This window comes from Penicillium samsonianum (genome assembly GCF_028829775.1).
Source record: "Penicillium samsonianum strain IBT 33392 chromosome Unknown utg000004l_segment0_segment0, whole genome shotgun sequence".
Taxonomy (NCBI): Eukaryota; Fungi; Ascomycota; class Eurotiomycetes; order Eurotiales; family Aspergillaceae; genus Penicillium; species Penicillium samsonianum.
The window spans coordinates 4410612-4422495 of NW_026643262.1; the positions used below are offsets into that span (position 1 = coordinate 4410612).

Below are 11884 nucleotides of genomic sequence, written 5' to 3' on the forward strand. Positions count from 1 at the left end.
AAGCTTTCTTCTTCGTGCGATGGACTAACTTGATATATATATACCCACTACTACACTAGGTGTCCGTACTTGGGTCACGGACGTGGAGTGCTATACAACTCCCCTGTTACATATATCTGCATGCTCAAGTCCCTCTTTGCCGGGTCCTCTTTGCGACCAAGCCCTAAGAAGGTGAAGATGCCTGTCTTCTCGTGCAGCCCCCGGTGCGTAAAAACATCCTGCACTCTATCTGTCATCGACTTACTCCTTTGGTTCCATCCGTACTTCTGCAGCCATTCATCCACACCCTGTCCAATAGACTCGTCGTTGGCCGCAAAATTGGCGGGATAGAAGCAGATCTTCGGCGCAGGGATGGGATTATCCGTGGAAAGCGAGAAATAGATGGCCGTCATCTTCCTCTGCACCGCGGTGTAGTGAGTTTGGTCATTTTGGGCTTTGCTGATATCAGGATTGTACGAGGTGAATGCCATGAGCTCGCGAAAGCGGTCCTTGTCTTCATCCAGGCCTGGAATCCTGCCACCCAGGGTGTAGTAGTCCCAGATATCGTCAAAGGACTCCGCTGGATGCCGCATGTAGATCTTCAGGCGCGCCTTCTCGGTCGTCACAAAGTCGGTTGCGAGATAGCGGGGCCCATTCTCGTACTCCTTGGGCTTGGTGTCCAGGTACTCCTGGATCAAATCGAGCGAGAGCAGGATGTTAGGATGAGACTTTATATCGGGGAGTTGCATTACGCCCCGACGCACAGCCTCCCAGCGTGTGATACCCTCTGCAGCCGCAGTGAAACACGGAGGGAAGTAGACCTTAGCCATGACGGGGATGGCATCTGGTACCGGTAAATGTCGAGAAATGTCGAATCCAAGGATCATGGGCATTTGGTATCCCACCTGCGCCACCAGCTTTTTCTGCTCGATAGTGGGCCGGTGTGCATGTACGAACCATTCGCGCAGTGATCGATACCAGGTGTCGTCAAAGCTAGGCGTGCGCTCCACGAGTGCGCCCAGGACCGCCTCAAAGTTCTTGATGCCAAGCGGATTGGTCTCGTCGGCTGGTCGTAGGGAACTGAGATCGACGACAAACCGGACCGCCTGGGTGTCGCTGGAGCTTTTAAGCTCGAAGCTGTATTCGAAGGGGTTGCCGTCCCAGCCGACGCCGCTTCGGACAGAATCCTCTGCTGGAGGACCACCCAACTGCGGACAGATGGTTTCTTTGAAGAAATGCAGGAATTGGCGCTGTGCATCTTCGGGATACTGTGCCTCTTTCAGCATACGGGCGAGGTCGCGCCCACTAGTTGTCCACCAGTAAGGCTGGACCTCGGGCCCTTGAGACTCGGCGACTGACATTTTTACTGTACTTAGATGAATACGTTCAGGCGAGGATAATAAGTTGTGCTTCAAGTGACATTGAGTGCTGGGGTTGACCCCAAGTGTGAGACCAGCGCAACCCCGAGTACCCGCTGCACTTAGGGCTGTCATGCCCCTGTCTAATACCCATTGAGTTCGACAATACCCTCGAGCTACCAACTTAATACAATGGACTGGAAATTTGTCTCTGTCAACTTGGTCTGGCTGGTGGTCGGAGTTGTTACCGTCGTTCTTGTCCATTTGGGTTGGACCTGGTGGCGATTGAAGCACATCCCCGGGCCCTTTCCAGCTTGCATTACAGATCTGCATCGTATGAGCTGGGTACCTACAGCCCGGGCACATCTGATCTTGCAAGACGCGCACCGCAAGTATGGCGAGGTCGTCCGTATCGGGCCAAATATGGTGTCGTTCAGTAACCCCGAGGCCATCCCAGCGGTCTACCCCATGCGGCCAGGCATACCAAAGGTTCTTAATCATTATTTTAGTGAGGGCAAATGCTAACACAAAAATAGGGCGACTTTTACGCGACTCTGCGGCCATACACGAGGAGTGGAGGGGCATTGCATGCAGTCTTCAACACCACTGAAGAGGATATCCTCAAGCAGATCAAGTCTCCAATTGCACCACTTTTCAACCTCTCGAGTACTGTCACCTTTGAGCCGCTCGTCGACCAGGTCCTACAGTGCATTCAAAATAAATTCGACCAAACATATTGCGCGACGGAGCAGGTCATCAACATGGGCCAGTGGCTGCAGTTCTTTGCCTTCGACGTTATGGGCACCATGACCTTCTCCAAGCGATATGGATTTCTCGATCAAGGAAAGGATGTGGGTGGCATGCTCGCCACGATCATTGATTTCATGAGGACCTCCGCACCAGTAACACAACTTCTCTCTGCTCTGCATCTGCCCAGGTCCAAACAGAAACTGATCAAATCAATGCTAGATGACCCAATCTCCCTTTCTCGATCGTATCTTACGCAAAAACATCATCGCCGACATCCTGCGCCAAGCTTTTCGGCCGACTCCGTCTCTTTCAATCTTGTCGTTCGTGGCCCAGGCTATAAAAGAAAAGACACAGAAGCTCGAGGCAGAGCCAGACAAAGCACCAAACAACCACAGCCACACTGACTTCCTCACACGCTACATACAGTTGCAAAAGGGTAACCCCAACATCCCCGCCTGGGCTCCAACGGCCTGGACCTTCTCTAACGTCATTGCCGGCTCCGACTCGGTCGGCACAATCATGCGCACCGTGCTTTTCAATCTTCTAGCCTACCCAAATACCATGCACAAGCTCCGACAAGAGCTCGAAAATGCGAATCCTTCACGTCCGTTTCCGCGGTATAGCGAGGTGCGCGATCTGCCTTACCTCGACGCCTGTGTCCTGGAGGCAGCGCGGGTCCATCCCCCCTTTGCACTGCCATTTGAGCGTGTTATCCCCAGGGGAGGTCTTACGGTGCTCGGACATTACCTGCCTGAGGGCACGGTTATCGGTGGAAACCCGTATGTTGTGAACCGGGACCCAAACACTTTTGGGGATGATGCGGAGTTTTGGCGACCAGAGCGCTGGCTCGAAGGCGATAGTGCCCATAAGAGGCACCTGGAGGCAAGCATGCTTACTGTTTGTGCCCTGCTCTTGATGCCTCTCCGCTGCCTGAGCTAACAGTAATATAGTTCGGGGCTGGACGACGTGTATGTCTCGGACGACATGTTGGCATTCTGGAGATAAAAAAACTGATCCCATTCCTGGTTTTGACATATGATGTAAGCGCTCCTTCTTCTTCCCTTTTTATGTATAATACGAAGTGCAACTCACTGATCTGACTGCTTTCCATTTAGATGCGGCTGGTTGACAAGGAGAAATTTCAGGTCGAGAATTCCTGGTTCTTCATTCAAAGGGGATTCTATGCTCAGATTCAAAAGCGTCATGAATGAGATATTTTAGTTACTCAGGTCTTCATCCCAGTCGGGTAGCAGAATAGACTTTGGGAAATTTTCGTTGATGAGCCCGATTTGGCATATCAGACTAAATCCTGCCTATTCTTCAAAGCAGTTCTATGCCAAGATCATCAGCAATCCAATCCTGTGGAAGCAAGAAAGACATTGGCAATATGAAGGTGCTCGCCATCCTCTTTGTTGTGATATTTGGATGTTGAACTCCTTATATAGGGCCTCGATGGCCTTGAATCAATGCGTGAGAGGCTATAATAGCTAGGTGGCCCATTAAGCCTTCACTACCAATTCTAATGTCTATAGAGGCTATCATGCTATACCTAGTGGACATTTAAGTGGAACGTGAGTTGTTAGACGTAGTCCTTGTGCAAAGTGCAGCATTCTGCAAAAGTGATTACGGGATCAACTCGCACCACCCTCGTATATTGTACCTCGAACAGTCCAAGAGAACCGCCGAAGACAAAATGACCTGGTTAGTGCAGGAAACAACAATCCGAACTTGCTCGGTATGTAACCGGGTTAAAGAATCCGAGCGGGTCGAAACGGGGACAAGAAATAACGGCAGTTGCAAGCTGACGACAGCTCGGAGAGAAACCGAGAGGTGCTTTCACTTCAGGGTTCTACGTGGGTCTGAGCAGGTCCTTTTTTAGAAGTGTTGAACAGGTTAAAGAAAGCTAAATTCACCGACGTTGCCCCGAGTTGGAGTAGAAACGTAGCGCTAGACTCTTTTCGGGATAAGCCCCGCCCACTCCCCCCAATCTCAACCATCTTATCTGATGAAACTCCGCCCGTGCCAAGCGCCGAGAAAATGTTCTTTGTCCTTTTACGTTGGAGCTGACTAGGAGCTTCGGCCTTTTGCTCCAGGATCAGCTCACCGTAGCACCGACTAGCGGAGCTCCGCTTTGTTGTTAAAATTTTTATCAATCTCCGAGGTCCATAAATAGTACTGGCATGGTCTTTTTTGAGTTCGTCTGAAAGTTCTTTCTTTCCTTTTACTGCCCGAGCGTATCATTCCAATAATTTGTGATTATGGCAGTTGATACTTCAGACTCGAAGTCTGTGGACGTGGCCTCGGCCCCTGTCAGTGAAGACATCCACACTCTATCGGAAGAACCTAGCGATGACTCCGATGGAAAAAGGCCACCACCGCTTGCAGCAAAGTTATGTGCGGTCGCGCTGATATCGTGCATTAGCTTTGGCTCACACTGGAGTTCTGGCGTGACGGGTGCTATGAAGAGCACGATTAAAAAGGTACTGAATACCATGGAAATGTCGATTTGCAGGATTCACTGACGGATTTTGTTTGGCAGCAAATGCATATAGACAATGTTCAATTCTCGCTTTTGGAAGCCAGCGAGAATTTCATGGCAACGGTTCTGCTTTTGATAAGTGGTGTGATCACCGACCGAGTCGGTGGAGCTGGTAGGTTGTCGAGTCTGTCAACTCAACTCAGCGAGAGATATCCTGACCAATCCTTTTAATAGAGATGATTGTTTATGGAAATATCGTCTATACTATCGGTTCTATCCTCGTCGCTGCCGCCGCGACCGTGCGCTCTTTCGACTTCATGATCGGAGGTCGGGTCATTCTCGCATTCGGCGACATCGCCACACAAGTCGCTCAGTATAAGATGTTTTCCTCTTGGTTTCCTCCTAGCAGTGGATTTGCATCCACGTTAGGATTTGAGCTCGCCATTGGCAAGATTGGAGGATTTATCGGCAAGTCAACGGCCAATATCATTGCAAAGGTAATTGTTTTTCACGGTTTGACCTGGTTAAGCCAATGCTGACAAGAGAATAGAAAACTGGGAACTTTGCGTGGGTTTTTTGGACCTCGGTGTTCATGAATCTGTTCACGAATGCGGCCAGCGCAGCGTTCTGGTTCTTCAACCAGTATTGTAATCGCCACTACAAGGGACGACGCGATGAAGCCACCAAAGAACAACTGACAGAGAAAAACAAAAAGTTCGAATTTCAAAAGATATTCGAGCTCCCGTGGATGTTCTGGGCTGTCATGGCTTTCTCTGTCTTCCAAACGAGCGCAGCGACGGTCTTCAGCCAAAATGCCACTGAGTTGGCCGAGAAGCGATTCAATGTCGATTCTATCAAGGCCGGGTGGTATAGTTCTCTTTCGCAATACGCAGGTACGATATTCCTGGAGTGCATGATCATTTTGCCTGGATATAAGCTAATATCGGCCAGGCTTCTTCCTTGTTCCCTTCTTGGGCGTGTTCATTGATGTCCTCGGCAACCGAGCATCTGTCAGTGAGTTTTATCATGAATATCCAAAGCAAGCTTAATACTGACATCCCTAGTGTTTGTCTGCGGTCTCGGCATGCTGTTGAGCATGGTTCTCGTTAATTTTGCAACATCACAGGCAGGAACAGGTGCTGCATTCGGCATCTACGCCATTGCCCTGTCCTTGGGACCAACCTCGGTCATCGACAGCATTCGCACCACGCTGTGGCACCAATCGGTCTTTGGATCTGCCTATTCATTGAAGGTCACCATGAATAATGCGTAAGTTTGATCCCCAACCCCTGCATCAAAATTGTGTTCTAGGACAGAGTCTGACATGGGAAATCGTAATAGTATGAGCATTATAATTCGGATCATCACCGGAGCTTTGCAGGACGCGGATGACAATTCATACCGCCGAGTGGTGCAGGTCTATCTAGTTCTTGCTGCCGGTGCTCTGGTTGTCGGTGCGGCTATCCTGATCGGCTCGTTTATGACTGATAACCTAGCGCCGCTACAGTGGACTCGGCATAAGCGGTTGACATCGGGTGCGGCTATCATCGAGCGGATTCGAGAGCGCAGCTTGGTAACACAGCATCGGCGCACCCGGAACATCTCCATATTTTGCTTTGGTGCTATGATTTTTTTGACACTTGGATCGTGGGTGGCGTATATCTGGGGTGCAGTGACCGGTCATAATTCCTAGTCCAGTATAAAGTTTGGAAGAGTTGAATACAACATATGATTTTGTGAGACTGATATCATATTGGGTGGTCAGGCCCATGACGGAAGAGACGATCGATTTCTATGTGAGATTGCCAATATTGTAGAGCTGCTTCGTGAATTCGCCACCATCGTCATAGGGCTTGCGACGCTAATTTCAGCCCCTGGCAGGAGTGACGTACAGCCCACGAGTTGCTTTTTGAATGACGGCATTTGGAATGCTTGGAATGCATGTGGAATCCCTGGTCAACAGTAGCCTGAGAAAACATGGTTCACATTATGAAAAAAAGTATGAAGGAACTAGGTACGATTAGAAAATTCTGGTAGAATGATCGCGAATATTCATTGGTCCACTTGGCTTTGATCGGGAATGCCTGGTCTTCAGGGCAGACAATGTGGCCTGAGGCAATGGGCCAATGATCTGCAGTCTCAGAACGCCACAGAACCACCCCACAGCCACTGAAACCTACTCCCCTCCACATCTTGTCCACACTTGTACTCCTCAGTGGACGCCCTGGCGCCATCTACTCCATCGTGCTCCAGTCAATCTGCTGGTACACGGACATTCGCGCCATCTTGGTGTGCCGATCCCAAGATGCCGCACAATCCCAGGAGAAATGCGATGAAGCGGTGGAGCAGGTGTACTCCATACACAAATTTCAATGTGCAATGAGCGCCGGTTCCCACTAATCATGTTCTATGCATTTCTCCCCTCACTGGTCCATCTCGCCAATATGCCAATGCCCATCCCTATTGTACCTTGACAGATGGGTCCCTGGCGGTGATCGCCAAATTTCCTACCCAGTCTTCGCTGGAACCCCATCTTCGCTTCACCTGACTTGCTGTTCTCTTGTGGAGAGTCGTATCTAAATCAAAAATCCCACTTTCCTTCCAATTCTCCAATTCTCCAATAGTCTGTGACTAATCCAGTTACACTCATCACTCCAACAATTTCCGACCTTTTTGATCACTTCCTTTGTGCATTTCGACCTCTCTCTACCCTCAGCACCCTACCTCGGTCGTCATCGGCGTGACAGCTTCATCAACCTCAAAATTTGAAGTCCGAGGATGCAGCACTGTATCCTCACGCTTCTAACGCTAGCGGCAAACAATGAATGTTCCTAAGACACGCCAGAATGGCCTACACAACGCAGATCGCAGGGCGAGGGAGCTATACCGCTACTACCAACCTGCTTCGGCTGAGATGGTTCCATCTTGGCTTCCTACAAACGATGGATTCCCTTTTTCTTCAATCTCAGGAAATACAATCACTCCACCGATCTCCGAAGGCTCAATACCTTCGCACGGCAGTGGCAGTGCAACTTCCCGACCAGCAACCGCAATTGGCTCAGAAGCTCTCGTCCTAGGCACCTCGAACAGTACCATGACGTCATTTGCACAACTAGCAGCCTTGCGCTTGAACGTCGAGCGGGTGTTTATCTCTGTATTGGATCGTGATCAACAACACATCATTGCCGAAGCTACAAAATCTCTCAATTTGAACGATCCGTCAATTCATGACGACAATGACAATGTCTGGCTGGGGGCACCCGACACTCGCAAGACATGGAGTGTGTGCAAGGTAAGTTTTGCTCCTTCGACGAGCTGGCTGACCCGGAGCCATTGTCGAACCCGATCACATTGTTCATTCCTCTGAATCCTCGATTTTGACGTCATTCGACAGGACACCGTTTCACTACCCCCCAACGACCGCGAGAATGCAGACTATCAATTTTTAGTCGTGAACGACATGACCGAAAATGAGCGGTACAAAAACCTTTCCTTCGTCGAAAAGGACCCGAACTTCCGCTTTTTCGCGGGAACTCCCTTGACAACCGACAAGAATATCAATCTGGGTTGCATTTTCGTGTTGGACAAAAAACCTCGAGATGGGTTGACACCGCTAGAGAAGGATACACTGGGATCTCTATCGACGCTTGTGATGGACTACTTGAGGATTTGCAGACAGGCTTCAGAAGGGCGCCGGGCCGCGCGCCTTTCCCGCGGGCTCAGCTATTTCGTTGAAGGAAGCTCTAGTTTCGTGGACAGTATCGATCAGTCGCGCACCGACAGTGTCGGTCCTCCATCAGCAACTCCGCCATCTTCCTACAATCGAATGAGTGCCTCTGGCTCTCGTGGAAACCGATCAGAAAACGCATCGCAAGCGCCATCCGACAGTCCACCGAACGATCGATCAATCAGTACGGACGCGTGTTCCTTCAGCTCTGTCCCGTCCGATTTGAAATTGGACTACGATTCAAAATTGGGGAGTGGTTCAAAATTAGACAACGGTTCAAAATTTGAATCGGGCACTGTAGAGAGCTCTCTGCCAGAATGGCTGACAAGCAGCAGCCGAAATCGACTACCACCCGATGATTCTCAAGGAAACTCTTGGTGCTTCCGCAGGGCGGCCAACTTACTCCGTGAGAGTCTTGACCTGAATGGCGACAGTGGGGTCATTTTCCTGGAAGCCAACAATAGTCCTTTGTTGGATGCCGATATGGGGAGTGATTGTTCTGACACAGGCGGACCTGCCTCGGTCCTGTCAGCATCAACAAATGAAGAACCGTTTGCTCCCCAGGCTGGGTCGATGGCTACATGCCCTGCGGCCAACTTGGACCGCTCTTTCCTGCAATTGTTGCTTCGACGCTACCCCAAAGGAAAGCTGTGGTCTTTCCATCGCGATGGGCTCCTCTCGACATCAGATGATGACGACCAAGAACCCCAAGACAAGGCCCCTCTTGGCACCAGTGCCACCAGTCGGTCCCCACCTACCACTGCACAAGCTTCAAAGCCCACCCGAAAGCGGCGGAAAGCTGCGGAGAACTCAGTACTCAATCAGTATTTCCCACAAGCCGCGCAAATCATGTTTGTGCCTTTGTGGAATGCTGTTTCTTCGCAGTGGTTCGGAGGGTGTTTCTGCTGGAGCACAATCGAGACACAGGTATTCACCACCTCAGTCGAGCTCAGTTCAGTGCTTGGGTTTTCATCGTCTATCATGGCCGAGTATAGCCGCGTTGAATCCCTCATCGCGGATCGCCAGAAGGGCGATTTCATTGGGAGCATCTCGTAAGTTTGTTTTGGTCTCTGGGGAATATTCGACATGTCCGACCGCAGTTACTAACTACTATATTTTACTAGACACGAACTCCGTAGCCCCCTTCATGGCATCTTGGCTGCTGCCGAGTTTTTGAATAGCACTCATCTCAATGAATTCCAGGACTCGTTGCTTGAGACTGTCAATTCCTGTGGCCGGACGTTACTCGATACAATGAACCAAGTACTTGACTTCAGCAAAGTGGTATCTTTGGAACGAACATGGCGGCAAATGAAACGCAAGAAAGAGTCACCGCTCGGTCTCAAAGGATCAGACAAGCTGCCGCATCACCTGGATACGCTCGTCGCTACCGATGTGGCCATTCTCGCCGAGGAAGTCGTTGAAGGCATCTGTCTTGGCCATGTGTTCGGCCAGAGCTCCACTGCCTCAGCTGACCTGCCTGTATTGATGCCACATCAAACAAAGTTGCAGAATCAGCGGTCCAACGTCGAAGTTGTTATCGACGTTACATTCCGGGATTGGGTCTACCGGACTCAGCCGGGCGCTTTGCGGCGCATCATTATGAATATTTTTGGAAATGCCATGAAATACACAGAATCTGGTCGTGTCACTTTATCCTTGGCAGCATCTAGTCAATCTGAAGGACGATCTCGGCGCCAAGGCCTCGAAGACTTGGTCACGTTGACAGTAACAGACACGGGCAAAGGTATATCGGAAGAGTTTTTGCGCGGCAAGCTTTACACGCCCTTTGCTCAGGAAGATGCCCTGGCTGTCGGTACTGGACTGGGATTGTCAATTGTTCGCAGCCTGGTCAAGGCTCTGAATGGAAGCATTCGAATCCGCAGCCGTCCTGGGGAGGGCACTGTCGTAACTGTATCCCTCCCCTTAGAGCGGCCTGTTGGCAAGGAAAGTCCGGCTGTCGAACCATCCGGACAGCTTATCCAACAGAGAGAGACCTTGACCCAAACTCTTCTACTACGTGAGGGATACCCTGGTAGACGAGCCTCCATCTGGGGCGTCGACCCAGCCGACGTGACTGCCGACTCTAACTGGTCTGAAATTGCTCGATACCTTTCAGACTGGTATGACATGGAGATCGTCGCATGGACACCGGAAGCCCATGTTGATCTTGTCCTTATGGATGAAAACGATTTACCAAACTTCCGCATCATTGCACCCTCGGCCACTTTGCCGGCTCTTCTCGTCCTATGCCACAAATCGGTGGATTACACCGGGGCAAAATCCGAGTGGTTGCCTCTCGCTTCCTCCGTGAACATCATCCGGCGTCCCTGTGGGCCACACAAATTAGCCCGAAGCGTCATGAGGTGTCTGACCCACGGCCAATCGAGCTCTGCGACACCGGCTTCCGCTCTGCAACCACTAAATCTACCGCTCAGGACGTCCTCCCTGTCATCTGCATTCGCTTCGCCCCGCATATCCCCTACCGATGGTATTAGCGCCCCTGAGCTGGACAGTCCCGGAGTCCGCCCCATGACGATATCACCACTGCAACAGCCAACGCTAATGACCGCATTGCCGGAGGAGATTGCAGAATCCCCCTTACCAGGACCACTGGTAGAGGGCGGAATCAGCTCTCGGCGACTGGCACGAGTGCTTGTTGTTGATGACAATCGCATAAACCTCAACCTGATGATGACATTCCTCAAAAAGCGGCAGCTGATTGAGCTGACCCCCGCTGAGAATGGCAAATTGGCCGTTGAGGCAGTCGAGCGCATGCAGAGTGGTTATGATATCATCTTCATGGACATGTCGATGCCGGTCATGAATGGGTTTGAGGCTACTCGTGCTATTCGCTCGCTGGAGAAGGATACGGATGGCCGCAAGCCGGCTATCATCATTGCCTTGACTGGACTCAGCAGCTCTCGTGATGAGTCGGATGCTATGGCTTCCGGTGTGGACCTGTTCCTTACCAAACCGGTCTCCTTCAGAGAAGTAGCACGGCTACTAGATGAGTGGGAAAGGGATGAGATGGTAACAGAACGGAGGATTGGCTGTTGAAACAGGATGCTCTTGTCCATTTGATTTGGCGTGCAAGCTTGTTTCTGAACTCTTCGTTTTGTTGCTGGTTTCTGACCTCGACCCCTTTGGTTGCTGCTTGTGATGCATCAGCTTTGTCTCTTACCATCTCTCCTGACCATATTCCTCTGCTCCTTTCTCCTCCCTCTCGCCTTATCCCCGACAAACCCTGACAAACCGCACACATGTACCACTTTTTCTCTCTCTCTCTCTCTGTCTCACTTCTCTCTCCAACCCCCCACCTCCATCCAACATTCCGATTCACACACACACACACATTTCAACACCTATCTTTTGCACTATTTATGATTTACACTGCGTTGTGCCAAGCCAACGCTGGATACACGGGAAGCGACGGCCGGAGTTGGTATACCTTGTTTTTATTTTTGCTTTCCTTTTTGTTCTCGTTCCGATTTTCGCTTCTTGCATGATACTCAATATTGCACGGCGTGCAACGATCTAACCACCCGGTGGAACACGCGTGTCTTTCTTTTTGTACTATATTTTGGTGCT

At 50.6% G+C, this 11884-nt stretch overlaps 4 protein-coding genes across 4 annotated transcripts; 3 read left to right on the top strand and 1 right to left on the bottom strand.

The window, feature by feature from the left end:
* Positions 1-74: 74 nt before the first annotated feature.
* N7471_008621 (uncharacterized protein) lies at positions 75-1340 on the bottom strand (the record flags this gene model as incomplete). The annotated part of the gene is made up of 1 exon (XM_057281340.1): positions 75-1340. The coding sequence occupies one exon, from the start codon at positions 1338-1340 to the stop codon at positions 75-77; it is 1266 nt and encodes a 421-aa protein (XP_057135600.1).
* A 189-nt stretch (positions 1341-1529) lies between these two features.
* Positions 1530-3298, top strand: N7471_008622 (cytochrome P450; the record flags this gene model as incomplete). The annotated part of the gene is made up of 5 exons (XM_057281341.1): positions 1530-1826; positions 1874-2239; positions 2307-2984; positions 3038-3127; positions 3203-3298. 5 exons carry the CDS (start codon positions 1530-1532, stop codon positions 3296-3298), a joined length of 1527 nt encoding a protein of 508 aa, XP_057135601.1.
* Positions 3299-4345: 1047 nt separating this feature from the next.
* On the top strand, positions 4346-6259 carry N7471_008623 (putative MFS transporter; the record flags this gene model as incomplete). The annotated part of the gene is made up of 7 exons (XM_057281342.1): positions 4346-4567; positions 4627-4738; positions 4801-5063; positions 5117-5459; positions 5518-5580; positions 5631-5835; positions 5908-6259. 7 exons carry the CDS (start codon positions 4346-4348, stop codon positions 6257-6259), a joined length of 1560 nt encoding a protein of 519 aa, XP_057135602.1.
* A 1128-nt stretch (positions 6260-7387) lies between these two features.
* N7471_008624 (uncharacterized protein) lies at positions 7388-11353 on the top strand (the record flags this gene model as incomplete). The annotated part of the gene is made up of 3 exons (XM_057281343.1): positions 7388-7858; positions 7961-9345; positions 9418-11353. 3 exons carry the CDS (start codon positions 7388-7390, stop codon positions 11351-11353), a joined length of 3792 nt encoding a protein of 1263 aa, XP_057135603.1.
* Positions 11354-11884: the final 531 nt, after the last annotated feature.